The 22989-nt window shown below is 42.3% G+C and overlaps 1 protein-coding gene across 1 annotated transcript in view; it reads right to left on the bottom strand.

Moving 5' to 3' along the window:
• Positions 1-6693: 6693 nt before the first annotated feature.
• The window catches only part of LOC140478758 (uncharacterized), a 36140-nt gene continuing 19844 nt past the window's right edge, over positions 6694-22989 (bottom strand). The window contains exons 3-5 of the mRNA XM_072572097.1: positions 21466-21546; positions 20687-20757; positions 6694-7704 (exon numbers count right to left, since the gene is read on the bottom strand). Of these exons, the coding sequence (XP_072428198.1) occupies positions 7663-7704; positions 20687-20757; positions 21466-21546 (194 nt within the window). The 3' untranslated portion in view covers positions 6694-7662. The remainder of the gene's footprint in view (positions 7705-20686; positions 20758-21465; positions 21547-22989) is intronic.

The following is a 22989-nucleotide window of genomic DNA, read 5'->3' on the forward strand; positions in this document are numbered from 1 at the left end:
TTGTATAGGAAGTGTCTCCAGCTGCAGCTCTTGAAGCCAGGTTTTGGAGCTGGAGTTAGAGACAAAAAAAAAGCTGCAGATGCTGGTGTGGCAGTTAAAGACACTGGAGCACCTGTGAAACTTAGAGTGTCATGGATAGTACACACAGAAAGGAGGTCACGCTGCAGGCTAAGATTCCAAGGCACAAAGGGAATAGACGACCACCAGGCAGAATAATAGGTCAAGGCTGCAGGCAGTGCAAGAATCTCCTGTGGCCATTTCCCTGCAAAACAGATACACTGCTTTGCATAGTGTTGAGGGGAATGACCTCTCAGGGAAAAGCAGTAATAGCCATATCAGTTGTATCATAGTTGGCTCTGCTGCATGATAGAGGATGAAAAATTGTAGGAATTCTATAGTTATCAGGGATTCAATTGTAAGAGGAATAAATAGGCATTTCTGTGGCCACAAACAAAACATAAGAATAGTATATTGCTTCTCTGATGTGGGAGTCGGGGATGTCTCAGAGCAGCTACAGGACTACCTGGGGGGAAGAAAGAGAGGGTGTAGGATGGGATGGGGTGACAGTCAATGGCCATAGTACACATTGGTACCAACGACATAGGTTAAAAACAAGTGATGAGATCATAAAAGCTCAAAATGGGGAGTTAGGAAGTAAGTTTAAAAGTAAGATGTCAAAGGTAGTGATCTCAGGATTATTATCTTTGTCATGTGTTATCCAGAGTAGAAAAAGCAAGATATATCAGATAAATACATGACTGGAAAGATAATGCAAGAGGGAGGGTTTCAGACTTCTGGGTCATTGTGACCAGTTCTGAGGAGGTGGGACCAGTCCAAACTCAGCACCTCTATTTGCAAGAGTGATTGGAGAGGGTTTAAACTAGGATGACAGGGGGATGGAAATCTAAGCAGGGTGACAATGGAAAGAGAAACAAGGACAAGAAAGAACCATAAAATGCAAAAATAGTAGGCAGAGTATTCAAGATTGAGAGGCAAATAGAGCTACAGTACAAAGAAAAGTTCTGATGATTAAAAATGACAAAAAGGCAAGCCTAAAGGCTTTGCATCTTAATGCATAAAGCATTTGCAACAATGTAGACAAATTGACAGCACAAATAAAGGTGAACAGATATGATCTCACAGCCATTATGAAACATGATTACAAGCAGATCTAAAGTAGGAAGTTAACATTCAGGGATATTTGACCTTACAGAAAGGCAAGAGAAAATGAAAAGGTGGTGGGATAACACAGTTAATGATAGATGAAATGAGGACAGTTAAAAGATGATCTGGACTTGGATGATGTAGATTTCATTTGGCTGAAGGTAAATTACAGCAAAGGAAAGATGATATTGATTGAGTAGTACATACATCCCCAAACAATAGCCATACTGTAGGAAAGGATATAACTCAATTAATGACAGGAGCATCTAAAAAGAATAAAGTAATAAGATTAAATTTACCAACAATTAAAGTTGATTCCATGAAGGACACTCCTTCTCAACCTCTTCCTTTCACCTGAGGCACGATGACCCTCAGGTTAAACCACCACCAGTCATCTCTCTATAATGAGAGAGCATGATGTGGAGATGCTGATGTTTGACTGGAATGACAAAGTCAGAAATCACATGACACCAAGTTCTAGTCCAACTTGTTCATTCAAAGTCACAAGCTTTCAGTGCACTGCTCCTTTAACAGGTTCTTGGAAAGTTTGTGATTTTAAATAAACATGTTGGAAAATAACCTGATGTCATGTGACTTCTGACTTAATGAGAGAGTAGCCCATGGTCTAGTAGGACTGTGGTAACTTTACTTTTATTCAATGCCGGGCTTATATAGCCTCAAAAGGAAAAGTAGATTTGCATTTATATAACATCTTTCGCAAACTTTGGATTACTTAAAGTGCTTGAGTTAGTGAATCAGTTTTGAAAACTGGTATTGGTGAGGTCTTGCTGTGTGCAAATTGCAGATAAATTATAAACAATCCCATGCTTTTGAAAGCAGAGTTTATCTATAACTTCACGAAAAAATGCAAAGCTGCATATACAGCCTTATTATATGCTGGAATAAATTAGCTGGGCTAGATTTTAAAAAACAAAAAGATGTTAACAACTCGTCATTATGAACGATGGGTCACTGACATTGAACCTGTCGATTTCTGCAAATTGTGATAGGATGTGAGAACCTAGTGGAGGAGGGGAGAAAAATGAAAAAGTGGAGGTAATCTTCCTTCTTGGGAGGAAAAATTACATACCTCTGATCAGCAGGCTCAAACTTTCCACAACATAACGCAAGTACGACAGCCTTTGGGTAAAACTGTAACAATTGGAAGCATTGCAATTTTCAAATTCCTCAAACATTTGTAATCTCCTCTTCATGTGTTGCTGGAAAAACGCTTATGCCCGAAACGTCGATTCTCCTGTTCCTTTGATGCTGCCTGACCTGCTGCTTTTCTCTGATCTCCAGCATCTGCAGTCCTCACTTTCTCCTAATCTCCTCTTCATGTCTTGCACAGAGTTTAATGTTTTACATACCTAGACTTTTGGTATCCTCAACTACAACCCACGCCTGTGCACCAAACAAGACAAATTTCAAGGTTTAAAAAGCATTCTTGTCTCCTTAGTCTTTTAGCAAATAGATAAATGAATCTACTTCACTTCAAGCTCCAATGCTGCACCACAGACCGTTCAAGAAAGTTGCCATTTGGATACAATTAAATCAACAAAGGCTTTAGAAAGAAACAGCGACAGTGTAGCTTATAACATTCTTTTACAAGTGAATTGTGCCAATCTTCAGAATAATTTTACAAGCCTTCATGCTTGGTATGGAGAATTACACAAGGGCAAGGCAGGTTGCAAAATTAAGGCTTTTTTTAGAAAAAGTCTTTATCCCTGGTGTCGAACAAGGAGAAAGGCTCCGAGGCATAGTTGGAAATTATTTGTAAATAAAATAGAAGGTAATTGAAAACAAGAATGAGAATTTTACAATCCATTTACGGCCTTACCTTTCACGACCTTCGTAATCTTCTCTAGCCCCACAACCTACAAAGACACTGATGCTCCTCTAATTCTGAAGTCTCAAGCAACCCTAATTTGACTGTTTATTAGTTGTGGTTCTCCACTTCTCTTTCTTTCTTTATGAATATCTACCTCTGTGACAGGATTTTGGCCATTTGTCCTGATACTGCTTTAAATGATTCGGTGTTACATTTCCATCTGTAAACCTCCTATGAAGAACCTTGGCACTATTCTGTTAAACTGAAAAGTGCCAAACAAATGAAACTTGTTGTGGGGGATGACATATATGCTGATTCCTTAGCTTAACTGTAATCCACGGAGAGTCTGTTAGTGCAGCAAGCTACTAAAAGTATATTATCATTTGGATGTCAATTACCAACAGCCAAAGTGAAGTTGGGTAGCATTTGAAATTGAGTTTATTATATCAATGTCTCATGGTTTTTAAGAGTATAGTGTTGAATAGGAAGAATTATTTTCTACCCATTTTTTCATACTTTGTCATTGTTTGATAAGCCATGAATGACAGCCTACCTCTAGTGGAGGAACTGGAGGTATTTTATTCAATAACTTATTTGCTCAGTTATTTCAAAATAACAGTCTTTTTTTCCCCTTCAGTATAATTTATTGAGATATAAATAAAATGTGCTGAACATTTTTTTAAAAATTAGAATGTACAAAATAAAATTTCCACAGTACAACTTACCAAGCTTTTGAGAAACTTTTAAGATATAATTTTATGCAGTGAAACTTGTTTCATGGATGGTTTCCAATGAAATCTGCATACTTCCTTAAGATGTGCAACATTCTAACTCTCTTACCCTCACCAGTGGTGTCAAGATTAGGAACTTAATTTAGGAAGGGTGGGTTATAATAATTCTTTAATCTGTACTATCAAATGGACATCAAAGCCAAATGCCATTTACATTGGTTTAATTAAAAATGAAAAGGGTTTTAATCAAGTGTCCGAGTATTTACAATCACCCAATTCATAGTAGAGTCTGGCAGATGTCATAATAGCATTACTAAAACCTCAGTCCAAATCAAAGAAAAAACATTCTCTATTTCTTTCAGATTTCAAATAAATGCAGTTTACCCATTATCCTAATGCATTTATAACTTGTTTTAATCTGACTTTAGGATGTTTTTGCTGCAGTTTGAAGTTATCACTTCATTTTAGTTCCACAAGCTTGCTTGCTTCACAATTTTTGAAATGTAACTTTCAAGAGTCTTGACTCAAGTTTGGTATTTGGTACTGATAAAACAACACGATTGTTGGAAAATGCATATCTTCATCTTGGGGAAAGAAAGTGAGCCAAGGTCAAAGACTTCAATTTGCCTTTAGAAATAGCAATTTTGGGGGATCCAAGATGGCGGCGACTCAGCAAGTCTGAGTCTACAGTCCTCCTCCCAAGACTTGGGCAAAGTGGGCCACCCACCTCCACCACACTCACCAATTCATTTAAAATAGTTTTTACTCAATTTAGTTAGTTGCTCAGTACTAAATTTAAACAGTCTAGTCTCCTGTAAAAATGACTAGGGGGAAGGGAGCCCGCAGACCTCCGTGGGCAGGAACCCATCCCCCACCCTCCCCAGCTGCAGCAGAGGTGTTCGCAGCTACCCTGGGGGACTTACCTACGATGGCAAGCCTCGCAGAAATAAACTCTAAACTCGATGCAAAGATCGACACCTTCATTGAAGAGTCCCAAAGCCAATGGAATTCATTCTTGGCCGCACTACAAAAGCACGGCTGAGACATCGAGGAAATCGAGCGCTGAGGTGGAGAGGCGGAGCTAAAGGCTGCGACCTCCAAGACCATAGCAGAATCAGCCGTGGATTGGGTCCAGACTCTCGAACAGCAAGTCCGGACCTTAGAGAATCACATTGATGACCTCGAGAAATATTCGTTTGCTGGGCCTTCCCGAACGGGAAGAAGGCCAGCTTACAGTGTTCCTCGAGCAGTGGCTTCCACAGCTGTTAAATCTGGAGGCTGGATCAGGCCAGGTAAGGGTGGAATGGGCCTACCGGGTTGCAGTGCATGGGCCCGGCTCGAACCAGCGTCCCCGCCCAGTCGTGTTCTGGCTGCAGAGCTACAAGGAGAGGCAGATGCTCTTGGAAACTTCCAGAAATCTTAGGAAAGATCCCTAAGCCATGATTTATAAAGGATCCAAGATTATGTTATTTCAGGACTTTTCCCCAGCTTTGGTCCAAAAGAGGAAGACATTTGACGAAGCGTTTAAGGGACTTAAACATTCAGTACTCCTCGCACTACTCAGCTACGTTTCAGCCATGAAGGGTCCGTGTATGACTTCGGATCACCGGAAAAGGCCAAGAAACTTTTGGACTCTCTCAGATAAATTGTAAGAGTTAATTGATGTTGTTCTGCCTCCCCCCACCCCAGTTTACTCCCCTTTTTTTCCCCTTTCATTACCTTACTGTTTAATATTTTCTCCGGGGGGTGGGAAGAGGGGTTTACTTATTTATTCTTCACTTATTTTTGTGAATTTTATATGTTCTATGCTTTGGATAGGGTTTCTTCTCCCGAGGGGTCTCGGACTTGCCCGGTGATTATGGGTAACCGGTCAATTAAATGGTGCACCTGGAATGTCACGGGGAGTAATTCACCAATCAAAAGGGCTGCACAGTGGTTAGCACTGCTGCCTCACAGCGCCAGAAACCGGGGTTCAATTCCCACCTCAGGCAACTGACTGTGTGGAGTTTGCACATTCTTCCAGTATCTGCGTGGGTTTCCTCCAGGTGCTCCCGTTTCCTTCCATAGTCCAAAAATGTGCAGGTTAGGTGAATTGGCCATGCTAAATTGCCCGTAATGTTAGATGAAGGGGTAAACGTAGGGGAATGGGTCTGGGTGGGTTGCGCTTCAGTGGGTCGGTGTGGACTTGTTGGGCCGAAGGGCCTGTTTCCACACTAAGTAATCTAATCAAAATATTATCAAACCTCAAGAAAGAAAGGGTCGATAGAGCTCTCCTATAGGAGACACATTTATTGGATAAAGAACACCTAAAATTATGACAGGGAAGAGATTATTTTCCATTCTCGCTCTCTGTACAAGGAAAAACATTTTGGTAAACTGGGTGGCTGAGGGCCCTCATGGACTTTCGAGTTGGCACAGAATAATTATGGAATATACGCCCCTGACTTCCTTACAAATATGGTGCACCAAAAAAAAACTAATTACTCCATAAAATATGGCAGCCCTCTTGAATTACACAAATACAGATATCTCGGTCATCCTAACAAGGGCCTTTGTTTAATTGAGAGGGTGAACCTGGGTGGTCCGGGGCCGCCTAGGAGAGGAATCCCGTATGAATACGGGTTTTATTATGATTTGATGTTAACACATTCCGAGTATGTATATCACTACTCAATTTCTGTGTCATCCGTTGTTTTTTTTCCTCTTCAATAATGTACAATAATGATTTAATCGTACACTTTGGTTAGTTGTAGGTTAGATAAGTAGTTAGTTCCGTTTTATTTTTTCCCCCCACCCTTGGTATTTCTTTTTTTCTGTTTGAAAGATTTTAGTTATTATTGATATACAATTAAATCTTAAAAAAACCCCAAGTATAAACATTTATTTAAGTCTTCTTTTGTAAACGTGTAAAAAAGATATTTTTATTGAAAATTTAACATTAAAAATAGCAATTTTATAAATGTATCATTTAACAATATTTCTATAATAGAAAACATTTTTGTTTCAAAATTATGCACATTAATATTTTCTTGCAGCTCACCTCCATGGATCAAAACACAAGCCTAGCATCAAAAGCAATGTAAACACTAACCTATGTTAATGAGCTAACATGTTGTCAAATGACATTTTGTACATTTATGAATAGGATATATATCAAGATGATTCACATTTAATCAGACCACTCTTTTATAGGTTATAAGATACGCTACATACAAAAAGGTATGCCCAAGAAAGTTTCAAAGTGTTGAACAAAGGGCAAAAAAAAAACCTGAAAGAAATAATATTCCCATTTATAATGAAAAAAAAATTGCAGTGCAACAACATTTTGTCTGATCAGTTTATTTTGCTATTGATTAGTCTTGAGTGGTGAGTTTGTGTGAAGCATAAATTTGTAGTCATGAAATTATTTTTCACTTAGACTAAGCAAAATATTTTGTGTACATTTGCCAAGATACAGTGCTCAATCAACTTCCTGGGAAGTAGGAACATGAAAAAAAAGGTTTGGTTTTAAAACTCACATTAAAAAATAAGGTTTCAGAATGTTGGTCACAACATGATTCAAGGTTAAAAGCACATTTTCCTCAAGCAGGTTTAAACTGATGACACAAACTACTGAGCAAAGCAGGATACATTGCTTTAGATGGAAAACAAAGGAAGTGCTGCTCCTTCAGGCAGCAATGCAAAAACCAATGGAAACAGCTTCAACAACTTTTTCTTCAAGCCAGTGGTAATAAAATGACAAAGGGGTGATACAAATTCAAGTTCTTATTGTTCCTCTTACAAGAAGATAAAGGAACTCTTCAAAGTCAGTTGGTTAAAGAAACACTACCCTGTCACATTAATGGTTATGCCCTTAATATTGATTTGTTTTGAGATTCTAGTCATACATTCCAGCATCAAGAAGGCACCGTGCAGTGTAAGATCCATTGATTTGGTTCAGGTTTCTTTCTTTGGGCTTTGTTGTCCACTTATTTCAGCCTGGTGAAAACAAGAGAATTTCAGGCTTGGGAACTGCAATGAGTAAATATTAATGTGTTATCATATTAAGTTAAAATCTATGAGACAAAGAAATGAACAAGAAGCTTGACAGATAGTTGACTCCCTGGTACTATTGTATTGTAGTTGGTTACAGTTTGGGGGTATTAAGCTCGAAATTTTCCTGTGTTTTCAGATACCATTAGATATCTTTTGTAAGTATTCAACCCTTATTAATCAATGTTTGTCTTCATTTAGATAACTAAGAGAACTCATTCTGCAATCTAGCTTACTGGATATATCACATGCATTGTACCAGTTCCTTCAATATTGAATAAGCAGAAGGAACTAAAACATCAGGCTATGGTTAAGGAATAACTAGTTTAAACAGTAAGAAACAAGTGACTATTAACTTTAACAAGCAAGTCTGCAGTAATTACAGATTTTCCCAATTTTCTGGGTATATTGAAAACCAAAACGAAGAGTTTTGCACTGGCTGACTAACAAAAGCTGGAGAAACTCAACAGCATCAGTGGAAACACAACCTGTGTAAAATTACAGAATTGCAGGCATGACAAAATTGTTTCTTACAAATATTACTTTGAAGTAAAACCTTGCACACAAGAAAAACATCTGTATTTAAATTGATCATTTAACATAATGAAACATCCAAAGATGGTTCACAAGTGCATTATAATGCAAAGTTTTATGCTGAGGCACATATGGTGATATTAGGGAAAACCTTGGCCAAAGAGATAGCATTTAAAGAAAAAAGACAAAAGATTAACAAAAAGACAGAGGTTTGTGGAGGGAATTCCCCAAAGACTAGATATTAGGTAGTTCAAAACACAACCATCAATGATAGAACAATTAAAATCAGGGATACTGAAGAGAATTAAAATTGGACAGGTACTTTGGGATTAGATAAGATTATAGAGGTAGGTAAGAGTAAAGCCATAGTTGGGTTTGAAAATAAAGGATGAGAATTTTAAAATGAAGGTGTTATTTAGCCTGGAGCAAGTATATCTTGCCAAGAACAAGGATGAATGTTTTGGATGACATCAGGTTGATGGAGAATATAATCTGAGAAGGGAGACAGGAGTGCATGTGAATACATAGAAGGTAATAAAAGCGTGGAAGAGAATTTCATTGTCAGAAGTTATGGAAATAGAAACATATGTCTTCACAGACATGTCATTGGAAGTTCACCTCAGAATTACATAGGATACCAAGGTTGTGAGCAGTCTGGTTCAGCCTTATTATAGAACATAGAACATAACAGAAAAGTACAGCACAGAATAGGCCCTTTGTAAAATAAAATAACTTAACCTACGCAGCCCTCAACTCACTGCTATCCATGTGCATGCCCAGCAGTCGCTTAAATGTTCCTAATGACTCTGCTTCCACCACCACTGCTGGTAACACATTCCATGAGTTCACAACTCTCCGCGTAAAGAACCTTCCTCTGACATCCCCTCAGTACCTTTCTCCTAATATCGTAAAACTATGACCCCTCACACCAGTCAATCCTGCCCTGCGAAAAAGTCTCTGGCTATTGACTCGATTCCTCCCATAATTTTGTACAACTCGATCAGGTCAGCTCTGTTCCTCCTCCTTTCCAGAGAGAAAAGTCTGAGCTCAGTAAACCTCTCTGCATAAGGCAAACCCTCCAGTCCAGGCAGCATCCTGGTAAACCTTCTTTGTACCCTCTCCAAAGGCTCTATCTTTCTTATGGTAGGGCGACCAGAACTGGACACAATATTCCAAGTGTGGTCTCACCAGGGACTTGTAGAGCTGTATCAAAACCTCGCCACACTTAATCTTGATCCACCTGTTAAATGAAACCCAAACACCATATGCTTTCTTAACAACCCTATACACTTGGGTGGCAAATTTGAGGGATCTATGTACTTGCAAGGTCCATCTGTTCCTCCACACTGCCAAGAATCCTGTATTTAATCCTATATTCAGCATTCGAGTTCAACCTCCAAAATGAATCTTTTGCATTTATCCAGGTTGAACTCCATCTGCCATTTCTCAGCCCAGCTCTGCATCCTGTCTATGTCGCACTTTGTGTCATCTACAAATTTACTAACCCACCCCTCAACCTCCTCATCCAAGTCATTTATAAAAACTACAAAAGAGCAGAGGCCCAAGAACAGAGCCCTGAGGGACCCCACTCAACACTGACCTCCAGGCAGAATACTTTCCATCTACAACCACTCTCTGCCTTCTGTCAGCTAACCAAATCGGAATCCAGATAGTTAAATCTCCCTGTATCCCATACTTCCTGACTTTATGAATGAACCTACCGTGGGGCACCCTATCAAATGCCTTGCTGAAGTCCATATACACCACATCCACTGCTCAACCTTCGACAACCTGTTTTGTCACCTCCTCAAAAGAACTCAATAATATTTGTGAGGCATGACCTGCCCCTCACAAAGCCATGCTGACTGCCTTTAATCACGCTATGCTTTGCCAAAGAGTCATAAATCCTATCCCTCAGAATTATTTCCAAAACTTTGCTGACCACAGACATAAAACTGACTGGTCTGTAATTGCCAGGTATTTCCCTATTACCCTTCTTGAAAAGAGGAACAACATACGCCTCCTTCCAATCCTCCAGTACGACTCCTGTGGAGAGTGAGGACGCAAAGATTAGATTAGTTTAGATTACTTAGTATAGAAACAGGCCATTTGGCCCAACAAGTCCACACCGACTCTCCGAAGAGCAACCCACCCAGACCCATTCCCCTACAGTTACCCCTTCACCTAACATTACGGGCAATTTAGCATGGCCAATTCACCTAACCTGCACAGCTTTTGGACTATGGAGGAAACCCACGCAGACACAGGGAGAATGTGCAAACTCCACACAGACAGTTGCCAGAGATGGGAATTGAACCTGGATCTCTGGCGCTGTGAGGTAGCAGTGCTAACCACTGTGCCACCGTGCTGCCCAGATCTTCGCCAGTGGCTTAGCAACCTCCTTTCTCGCTTTCCGGAACAGCCGAGGATAAATCTGGTCTGGCCCTGGGGACTTATCAAACCTTAATGTTTGCCAAAATTTCCATCACATCAACTTCATCAATCTTGATCTGGCCAAGCCTGTATCCCAGCTCCTCAAAAGTTCTCATTCACAACAAGGGCCCTTTCCTTGGTGAAAACCGAAGCAAAAAACCCATTTAGGATTTCCCCTAGGACTGTTGTGGTTCTGTTCGCCGAGCTGGGAATTTGTCTTGCAAACATTTCGTCCCCTGTCTAGGTGACATCCTCAGTGCTTGGGAGCCTCCTGTGAAGCGCTTCTGTGATGTTTCCTCCGGCATTTATAGTGGCCTGTCTCTGCCGCTTCCGGTTGTCAATACCGGCCACTACAGCGGACAGCTGGAACTGACAACCGGAAGCGGCAGAGACAGGCCACGATAAATGCCGGAGAAAACAGCACAGAAGCGCTTCACAGGAGGCTCCCAAGCACTGAGGATGTCACCTAGACAGGGGACGAAACGTTTGCAAGACAAATTCCCAGCTCGGTGAACAGAACCACAACAACGAGCACCCGAGCTACAAATCTTCTCCCAAACTTTTCCCCGAGGACTCCACGCACAAGTTCCCTACACTATCCCCGATCGGCCTACTTTCTCCCTGATCATTATGTGTCAGGCCAGATCCCCTCAAAATGTTCCAAGAAAACAAACTAAACCCTAACTCTTTCTTATTTGAAAGGCAGATGTGAAGTGGATATTCCAGGTGTGATGTAGTTGGTCAAACCACTCACCTGTAAGCAAAACACACTTATTTAAACACCACTGTTGAAACATGAACAAAAGAAAACAGAATTTAGAATAACTTGACTATTTGAAAACTGAGGAGAAAGTGAGGACTGCAGATGCTGAAGATCAGAGTCAAAAAATGTGGTGCTGTAAAAGCACAGCCAGTCAGACAGCATCCGAGGAGCAGGAGAGTCAACGTTTCGAGAATAAGCTCTTCATCAGGAATGTAAGGCAAATGTTGGATATTTGACAACTTGATTATAGCAACTTAACTGAGCAGCTGTTCCAATTCCAACAACACCCCATAAACACACCCTTGGCAAAAGGTAAATTCAAACACAGGTTCTTACAGGCAGGAGGAAACAACCTTCCAACAGACTTCAGAGAGAAAGCCAGTCAGGAACCTTCTCCAGTGCAGCAGCTTCTCATGGTTACAACTAAAAGGAACTAGAAAAATTCTGAACTGGTAAAACTGACCACACCCCTGCCATTGTGAAACTAGATTTCTTCCCAGACATTTTCAGTACCTCTGCCTTTACAACCTCTAAACAAAACCAAGGACAAATGAATCTTTTTAAAAGGACCATCATTGTCACAGCCTCTTGCAGTTGCCAGAGAAAGGATGAAGTCTATACTTGGAGCTTTTTTAGATATATAAAAAAGGTTAAGAGAGGCAACAGTGGACATTGGACCGCTGGAAAATGAGGCTTGACAAGTAGGAATGGGGAAGAAAGAAATGGCAGTTTTCTCGGTAGAACACACTACAACTTCAAGACAGTCAGGAGGAAGAGGTGTGTGCAGAGGCCATCAGTAAGAAGAATCACTGGATTTGAAACACTAACTGCTTTCAGACCTGTGGAGTTTCTCCAGCACCTGTAGTTCTTTGTTTTATTAAGGAGAAAGTGCTGGGGAAGCTAAAAGAATGATAAATCACCTGGACCAGACAGACTGTACCTCAGGGATCTGAAGGAGATAGCAGAGGAGATTGTAGAGGCAGTGGTAGTAATCTTTCAAGAATCACAGGAGTCAGGAAGAGTCCCAGATGACTGGAAACTAGCTATGTAACACCACTGATTAAGAAGGAAGAGAAGCAGAATTTGGGAAATTATGGGTTGGTTTGCCTGATCTTGGTCATTTGCAAGATTTTAAGAGTTTGTTACTATAGATGAGATTACAGAAAACTTTGAAGTGGAAGGTAAAATAGGACTGAGTCAACAAGGCTTTGTCAAGGGGACGTCATGCCTGACAAATCTGTAGAATTATTTGAGGAGGTAATGAGTAAGTTAGACAAAGCAGAGCCCATGAGCATTATCTATTTGGGTTTCCCGAAGGTGTTTGACAAGGTGCCACACAGGAGGTTGCTAAATAAGGACACGTGGTCTTAGCGACAAGGTACGGGCACAGAGAGGATTAGCTGACTGGCAGAAAGCAGAGAACAGGGATAAAGGGGTATTTTTCAGGCTGGCAGCTCATGACTAGTGGAGTTCTGCAGGGGTCAGTGTTGGGACCACAAATATTTATGTTATATATTAATGATGTGGACAAAGAGACTAAGCATTGCTGCTAAATTTGCAGATGACACAAAGTTAGGAAAGGTAATGCTGAGGAAGTGGGGAGGCTGCAGAAGGACTTGAACCGGCCAGGAGAATGGGCAAAGAAGTGGCAGATGGAACAGATTATACACTTTGATAGAAAGAAAAGATGTAGACTATTTTGTAAATGGGGAAAGACTTCAGAAATTTGAAGTACAAAGGGACTTATGAGTCCTGGTTCAGCATTCTGAAGGTTAATAAGCAGGTTCAGTTGGCAATCAGGAAGGTAAATGCAATGTTCACATTCATTTCAAGAGGGCTAGAATACAACAGCATGGATGCATTGCTGAGCTTATAAAAGGCTCTGGACAAATTGCATTTGAAATACTATGAGGAGTTTTGGTCTCCCTACCTAAGGACAGGCGTGTTGGCCTTGGAGATAGTTCACAAGAATTATCCTGGGAGAAGGGGCTCAACATAGGAGGTGTGGTTGAGGACTTGATGGGACTTAAGGAGGATGAAGGGGCATCTCATTGAAATGTATAGAATACGGAGAGGCCTGAATAGAGTGGACATGGAGAAGATGGTTCCACTTGTAGGAGAGACTAGGATCAGAGGGCATCGCTTCAGATTGAAGGGGCGATTCTTGAGAAATGAAAAGAAGGAGGAATTTCTTAAGCCATAGGGTGGTTAATCTGTGGAACTCATTGCTCAGAAGCCTGTGAAGGGGCAAGTCATTGAAGGAAGAGATAGATAGATTCTTGATTAAAGAGGGGGATAAAGGGTCAGGAGAAGTTGGCAGGAAAATGGAATTGAGAAATCGATCGAATGGCAAGTGGACTTGATTGGCCAAATAGGAGAAAGTGAGGACTGCAGATGCTGGAGATCAGAGCTGAAAACGTGTTGCTGGAAAAGTGTAGCAGGTCAGGCAGCATCCAAGGAGCAGGTGAATCGACATTTCGGGCATAAGCCCTTCTTCAGGAATGAGGAAAGTGTGCCAAGCGGGCTAAGATAAAAGGTAGGGAGGAGTGACTTGGGGGAGGGGCATTGGAAATGTGATAGGTGGAAGGAGGTTAAGGTGAGGGTGATTGGCCAGAGTGGGGGTGGGGCGGAGAGGTCAGGAAGAAGATTGCAGGTTAGGAAGGTGGTGCTGAGTTCGAGGGTTGGGACGGAGACAAGGTGGGGAGAGGGGAAATGAGGAAACTGGAGAAATCTGAGTTTATCCCTTGTGGTTGGAGGGTTCCTAGGCGGAAGATGAGGCGCTCTTCCTCCAGCCATAGTGTTGCTATGGTCTGGAGATGGAGGAGTCTAAGGACCTGCATGTCCTTGGTGGAGTGGGAGGGGGAGTTGAAGGGTTGAGCCACGGGGTGGTTGGGTTGGTTGGTCCGTGTGTCCCAGAGTTGTTCTCTGAAACATTCCACAAGTAGGTGGCCTGTCTCCCCAATATAGAGGAGGCCATATCGGGTGCAGCGGATGCAGTAAATGATGTGTGTGGAGGTGAGGTGCAGGTGAATTTGTGGCATTTATGGAAGGATTCCTTGGGGCCTTGGAGGGAAGAGGGGGGGGGTGGGGGGGGGGGGGGGGGGGGAGGTGGAGGTGTGGGCGCAGGTTTTGCATTTCTTGCGGTTACAGGGGAAGGTGCCGGGAGTGGAGGTTGGGTTGGTGGGAGGTGTGGACCTGACGAGGGAGTCACAGAGGGAGTTGTCTTTTCGGAACGCTGATAGGGGAGGAGAGGGGAAATATATCCCTAGTGGTGGGGTCCGTTTGGAGATGGCGGAAATGACGACGGATGATACGATGTATCTGGAGGTTGGTGGGGTGGTAGATGAGGACCAGTGGGGTTCTGTCCTGGTGGCGATTGGAGGGGCAGGGTTCAATGGCAGAAGAGCAGGAAGTGGAGGAGATACGGTGGAGAGCATCATCGCTCACGTCTGGGTGGGGGGGGGGGGGGGAAGGGAGCGAATTGCGGTCTTTGAAGAAGGAGGCCATCTGGGTTGTTCGGTATTGGAACTGGTCTTCCTGGGGAGCAGATGCGGCAGAGACGAAGGAATTGGGAATATGGGATGGTGATTTTACAGGGGGCAGGGTGGGAGGAGGTAGCTGTGGGAGTCGGTTGATTTATAGTAAATGTCCATATTGATTTGGTCGTCCAAGATAAAAATGGAGAGGTCTAGGAAGGGGAGGGAGGAGTCTGAGACGGTCCAGGTAAATTTGAGGTCGGGTTGGAAGGTGTTGGTAAAGGGGACATAAATTTAAGGTGAAGGGTGGAAGGTATGGGGAGGGGGGGGGGGATGTCAGGGGTAGGTTCTTTACCCAGAGAGTGGTGGGGGCATGGAATGCACTGCCTGTGGGAGTGGCAGAGTCCGAATCATTGGTGACCTTTAAGCGGCAATTGGATAGGTACATGGATAGGTGCTTAAGCTAGGACAAATGTTCAGCACAACATCATGGGCCAAAGGGCCTGTTCTGTGCTGTATTGTTCTATGTTCTATGGATGAACTGTTCAACCTCCTCGTGTGAGCACGAGGCAGCGCGATACAGTCATCGATGTAGCGGAGGAAAAGGTGGGGGGTGGTGCCAGTGTAGCTGCAGAAGATGGACTGTTCCACATATCTTATGAAGAGGCAGGCAGAGCTGGGGCCATGGCTACTCCTTTGGTTTGGAGGAAGTGGGAGGATTGGAAAGAAGTGGTTCAGAGTGAGGACCAGATCAGTCAGTCGAAGGAGGGTGTCAGTGGAAGGGTACTGGTTGGTACGGCGGGAAAGGAAGAAGCGGAGGTCTTTGGGTGCTTCGTGATGGGGGATGGAGGTGTACAGGGGCTAGATGTCCATGGTGAAGATAAGGCGTTGGGGACTGGGGAAGCGAAAATCATGGAGGAGGTGGAGGGTGTGGGTGGTGTCCCGAACATAGGTGGGGAGTTCTTGGACTAAGGGGGACAGGACCATGTCGAGGTATGCAGAGATGTATCCTACCAAGGTATCCCGCCGTACCAACCAGTACCCTTCGACTGACTGAACTGGTCCTCACTCTGAACAACTTCTTTCCAATCCTCCCACTTCCTCCAAACCAAAGGAGTAGCCATGGGCACCCGCATGGGTCCCAGCTATGCCTGCCTCTTCGTAGGATATGTGGAACAGTCCACCTTCCGCAGCTACACTGACACCATCCCCCACCTTTTCCTCCGCTACATCGATGACTGTATCGGCGCTGCCTCGTGCTCCCACGAGGAGGTTGAACAGTTCGTCCACTTTACCAACACCTTCCACCCTGACCTCAAATTTACCTGGACCCTCTCAGACCCCTCCCTCCCCTTCTTAGACCTCTCCATTTCTATCTCGGGCAACCGAATCAACACAGACATTTACTATAAACAGACCGACTCCCACAGCTACCTAGACTACACCTCCTCCCACCCTGCCCCTGTAAAAACGCCATCCCACAGTCTCAATTCCTTCGTCTGCGCCGCATCTGCTCCCAGGAGGACCAGTTCCAATACTGAACAACCCAGATGGCCTCCTTCTTCAAAGACTGCAATTTTCCCCCAGACGTGATCGATGGTGCTCTCCACCGCATCTCCTCCACTTCCCGCTCCTCCACCCTTGAGCCCCGCCCCTCCAATCGCCACCAGGACAGAACCCTACTAGTCCTCACCTACCACCACCCCACCAACCTCCATATACATTGTATCATCCGTCATCATTTCCGCCACCTCCAAATGGACCCCACCACCAGGGATATGTTTCCCTTCCCTCCCCTATCAGCGTTCCGAAAAGACCTCCCTCGTCAGGTCCACGCCCTCACCAAACCAACCTACACTCCCGACACCTTCCCCTGCAACCGCAAGAAATGCGAAACTTGCGCCCACATCCCCCCCCCCCCCCCTTCCTTCCCTCCAAGGCCCCAAGGAATCCTTCCATATCCGCCACAAATTCACCTGCACCTCCACACACATCATTTACTCCATCCACTGCACCCGATATGGCCTCCTCTATATTGGGGAGACAGGCCGCCTGCTTGCAGAATGTTTCAGAGAACACCTCTGGGACACACGGACCAACCAACCCAACCACCCCGTGGCTCAACACTTCAACTCCCCCTCCCACTCCACCAAGGACATGCAGGTCCTTGGACTCCACCGCTAGACCATAGCAACATGACGGCTGGAGGAAGAGCGCCTCATCTTCCGCCTGGGAACCCTCCAACCACAAGGGATGAACTCAGGTTTCTCCAGTTTCCTCATTTCCCCTCCCCCACCTCGTCTCAGTCCAACCCTCGAACACAGCACCACCTTCCTAACCTGCAATCTTCTTCCTGACCTCTCCGCCCCCACCCCCACTCCGGCCTATCACCTTCACCTTAACCTCCTTCCACCTATCGCATTTCCAACGCCCCTCCCCCAAGTCCCTCCTCCCTACCTTTTATCTTAGCCTGCTTGGCACACTCTCCTCATTCCTGAAGATGGGCTCATGCCTAAAACGTCAATTCTCCTGCTCCTTGTATGTTGATTGGCCAAATATCCTAAATCTGCTCCTATAGTTGATGGTTGAGAAATACAGTTTGTAGCTGGGAGCAAATAAAGTAGCTTTGATCTTCACACAAAATTTCTCCTCGTTCAATATTTAACATTAGACAAGTAGTCTGAAATTATGTCACTTGGGCTCAGTGTTAAATTATGCATATTAGTTCATGTTAGTCACTTTCCTTCAAAAAAGCTGAAGTAGCTGTGATCTCACAAAGAAGCCTGATTCAAAATATAAAATTTATACTGAAGAGAGGACTTAAATTTACAGTTAAGCCAAACTGGGACAGGCAAATTAACTTCAATTGAATTTTATTCTCCAAATTTGCTGTGAAATTTTCCACAGCAGTTTCAGTATCCATTTGAGTAATAAAATAACTATATTTTTTGTGTCAGTGACAAATTGTTTCACTGATGCATGATTTTTACTGGAAAATAGTAAATCTTTACCTAAACATTCACCAACTCAACTGGAATTGTGATCAAGTTGCTTTTATCCCAAATAAAAGGAGAAATGGTCGTAACTTTCAACAGGATATACATTATACTTCAAAGGGTAAAACATAGAACTGTATAGAACTAAATCTTAAGAGATTGCCAATTTATGCATTAGGGGTTTTCCACTGTCCAACAACACACTTGAGGCAACTTCTGTCAAAACCAGAAATAACGTGATCTTGTATCATTCAGCTCAGGCAGATGTTGCAAAGCAGCAATGGGTACCAACCTCTTATGGTTCTTGCCTTGCCAAGACGAAGTCATAGAGGTCACACAGCACGGAAACAGACCCTTTAGTTTGACTAGTCCACGCCAACCAAGTTTCCTAAACTGAAATAGTTCCTTTTGCCTGTGTTTGGCCCATATCCCTCTAAACTTTTCCTATTTGTGAAGCTGTCCAAATGTCTTTTGAATATTGTAACTGTACCTGTATCTACCACTTCCTTTGACAGTTCATTCCACATATGACCCACCTCTGTGAAGAACTTGCCCTCAGGACTCTTTTACATCTTTCTCCTCTCACCTTAAACCTATGACCTCAGTTTTGAGCTCCCCTACTGTAGGGAAAGACCTTTGCTGTTCACCTTATCGATATACTTAATGATTTTAGAAATTTCTGTAAGGTCATTCTTTGATCTCATCCACTCCAGTGAGAAAGGTTCCAGCTTGTCTAGCATCTCTTTATAATTCAAACCGTCCAGTCCCAGCAAATCTTTTCTGTACTCCATCAAATTGAATAATATCCTTCGAACAGTCGGGCAATCAGAACTGCACACACTAGTCCAAAAAAGGCCTCACCAACATCCTGTACAGCTGCAAAATGACATTTTAATCCTGAAGTAAATCCCAAAGGAAAATTGCTGCTAATTCAGAAAAAAAAAGCCTGCTTCTTCCTTTCACAACCTTGTTTTTATGTTTAGTCAAGACAGATTGCACAAAGAAAATTGGAGCAGGAGTAGATCTTTCAGCCCTCTGAACCATACAGTACAATCATGGCTAATTATCCAACTCAATACCATGTTCCCACTTCTCCCCATTACACTTTGCTCCCTCTTGCCCCAAGGATTATATCGAACACATTCTTGAAAACATTCAGTGTTTTGGCCTCAAGCACAATCTGTGACAGAATTCCAGAAATATTTCCTTATCTCAGTTGTAAATCATTATAATCCCTGGTTCCGAACACTATGATCATCAGTATTATCCATCCTGAATTTACCATGTCTGGTCCTGTTAGAATTTCATTTGTTGCCATGAAATCCCCTCATTCTTCTCAACTCCAATGCACATAGTCCTTGCAGATCCAGTGTCTCCTCATATGTCGGTCCTGCCATCTTAGTAATAAAACTGAAAGTTTTGCTGCACTCCCTCTATAAACAGAATCTACATCCTCTGTTAAGGAGGTCAAAACTTCACAAAACCTCCAGACGTAGTCTCACTAAGGACCCGTTCTGTTGCAGCAAGACATCCCTGCTCTATGCTTGAATCATTTTGCTGAGAAGGCCAAAACACCATTTGCCTTCTTCACCACCTGCTGAACCTGTATGCTTATTTTCAGTAACTAGGAAGGACACACAAGCTCATTGCACGTTTCCCTTTCCCAATCTATCACCATTCAGGTCATAAGCTGCCTTCCTATATTTGCTCCCAAAGTGGATAATCTAACATTACTGCTCATTAGCCAGGTATTTGTCCACTAACTCAATTTGTCCAAATTGGACTGAAACATTTCTCCATCCTGTTCACAGTTCACCCTCCCACCCAACTTTGCGCTGTTTACCAACTTGGAGATATTGTATTAGTTCCCTTATGTAAATCATTAATATATATTGTGAACAACTGGGATCTTAGCACTGGTCCCTGCAGAACCCCATTGGTCATTGCAGGTCACTTGGAAAAAGACTGGTTTATTCCTGTTCTTTGTTTGTCTCTGTCGATCAGTTATCGATCCATGTCAATACAGGGCCCCCAATCCCATGTGCTTTAGTTTTAAAAGCTGGTTGCATACATGGGACCTTTTCAAACACCTTCTGAAAATCTAAGTAATCCATATTTACTGGCTCCCTTTATTAACTCCATTTATTACATCCTCAAAAAGTTTCCAAAAGATTTGTAAATCCATGCGGACTCTAACCAATTCCTGTCACCGTTTTCCAAGTACTCTGCCATTAAATAGGAACATCCACACTTCTGACATTATGCTGGAAGGAAATTTGATTAAGCTGCTAAAGATGGTTGGGTCTACAATACTATTCTAAGAAATCTATAATCATTGCCAAATTTTGAATCTGCTTAAGAATCGGATGGTTTGTGCCATTATATCACTCGGAGGAGCAAGTTGAACCACACCCATCTTTCAGTTGTCGATGTTCTAATAGTTTATTAACGCAAAGTAAACATTTTCTGAAGCAGTTCTCTGCTGTCCCATCTCATTGTCACATGACTGAGTTAATGGAGGGCCGATAATCATTATTGCATTCCTGTGAAACTGTACCGCCTGCAACAATTACAATAAATATAAGCTTAATGTCATTAATTTGCCCGATTCAGACACCTCTATGCAAATTTGGTGAAATTGTAGTTTACAAAAGTAAACCCGTTGGACTATAACCTGGTGTTGTGTGATTTTTAACTTTATGCAAAAATAGGTAAACTATTTTTACCTGTATTATTTCTGCCTTACTGAAGTTCTGTTGTTGTCTTCTTCTAACTTCCTCTTGCGTTAGTTTTCCTCCTGAAAATTTTATTCAATTTGTATTTAGTTAAAGTTGGTCATCCCCAGAAAAGCATTTGCTCTATTTCAAGTACAACATTTCATCTTGGGAGGCAGGTAGAAACAGTTCGTGTTTACTCTTTTTTCAATCATTTATGTCTGCTTAATCCACAACATTTTAAGAAATTTTGAATAAACTATTTTGTTCCACTCCAATTTTAAAACTAGTGAATTTTAATATGGTCATGATAGGGTCGTGACTGACAATGAGGGAACAGGAAGTTAAATTCCACCATGGCAGTTGGTGAAGTTGACATCAGTCTAACAAAGCCTAAATCATGCTAGAATATAAGTTGGTAATAATAAAAGTGAGCATGAAGTTGTCAGATTGTTATAAAATCCAAATGATGATTCGGGAATGCCATCCTTTTGTTAGCCTGATCTCTTATCAATGAATTTTTCCTTTGAAATGATGTAGGCAGTAATAAGAAAATTACTACACAAAAAAAAACCCCACCAGAATTACAGTGATTCAAGAAATAAGCTCAGCATGAATTCTTGCTCCTGACAACCACATTCAAATTCTTTTTAAAATTAATGGACATAGTTTTCTTCCCTGCAAGAAATTCACTTGAGAAAACAGTGTTGCAGTTAAAAATTGACTCACTTCAAGAAGGTATTTTAGCTATATTATTAAAATCAGTCTTGCAATGATAATGTTTCACTTACCAACTGCTCTTGGAGTAATAGAAACGTGACCAATATTCCGACGTTTCAACTTTTCCAATGCAGCCAACTCTTCAGTTGCTTCTAAAATGGAAGTCAGGAAAAGAAGTTCGGCAGAAATATAGATATCGGACCTTCCACTCTATAATGTCTATATATCTTGTAGCATTTCTCGTCACTTTTAGTTCAAGTCCTAGTGCATCCTAATGCTAACTACTTTTACCTAACTTTCGAGTGTCCAATCTGTAGAACTAACTTATTAGGTTTCCATTAATCCTGAAAGAAGCAGTGCTGTTTTCCTTTGATTGCTAGCTGACCTCTAATGGTGGGGTTCTCATCAACAATAAGATAGTATCAAAATAGGGTGGAATATTCTTTTATTGTCTCTAAATGTGGAGACAAGCATCTCTTCATATCTGTTGGCAATATCCTGATGTCATTGTCACAGTATACATTCTTACCTATGGGTGGCATGGTGGCTCAGTGGTTAACACTGCTGCCTCACAACACCAGGGTCCCAGGTTCGAATCCAGCCTCGGGTGACTTGTCTGTGTGGAGTCTGTACATTTTCCCAGTGTCTGCATGGGTTTCCTCCCACAGTCCAAAGACCTGCAGGTCAGATGAATTGGCCATGCTAAATTGCCCATAGTCTTAGGTGCATTAGTCAGAAGGAAATGGGTCTGGGTGGGTTACTCTTCAGAGGATTGGTGTGGACTGGTTGGGCTGAAGAGCCTGTTTCCACACTGTGGGAATGGAATGAAATAGAATGTAATGGAAATTGCTGAAGAAAGATTCACCTTAATTAGTTCAACATTTTTTGACTAGAAAATGGCTGCCTAAATGAAGTCCTAATTAAATACCCAAAAGATCTTCAGGGAGGTCTGGGCACTGCCATGCCACCTTATATGTCAACCAAGAGGCAATTCCATGATTCTGCAAGGCCTACCCAGTACCATTTGCCTTAGATGCAAAAGTAGAGGCATTAATCAGAAGACTGGAAAGTGAAGAAATCATCAAACCATTTGTGTGCGCTGGATGGGCAGCACTCGTTGTGTCGATTGTGAAGCCTGATGGGCTGGTTCACCTTTGTGGGAATTTTAAACATATGGTAGACCACTTTTTGCAGCTGGGTAAATACCGAATCCCTTTCAAAATGACTTATACACAAAACATTAAAGGGGGCTGAACTTCATGAAACTGGATACGAGACATGCATACCTATAACTGCGATTGGTTGAGGATTCCCAGAAGTATGATACAATTAATACCTGGAAGGGTTTATACCAATATACGAGACTGCCTTTTAGGATATCATCATCCTGTGCAATTTTCCCGCAGATGATGGAGAACAATTTACAAGGTCCACACCCCAGGTTGCCATTTATCTAGATGACTTGCTATTAACTGGGAAGACCAATAAAGAGCATTAGAGAGCTTGAATAATGCTTAAACATTTTGCTTAAAGGAAGAAAAAATGCATTCCAGGCACCTCAAGTGACCTACTTGGGCTACAGAGTATACAAGACT

The sequence above is a fragment of the Chiloscyllium punctatum genome, chromosome 6 (genome assembly GCF_047496795.1).
Source record: "Chiloscyllium punctatum isolate Juve2018m chromosome 6, sChiPun1.3, whole genome shotgun sequence".
Taxonomy (NCBI): Eukaryota; Metazoa; Chordata; class Chondrichthyes; order Orectolobiformes; family Hemiscylliidae; genus Chiloscyllium; species Chiloscyllium punctatum.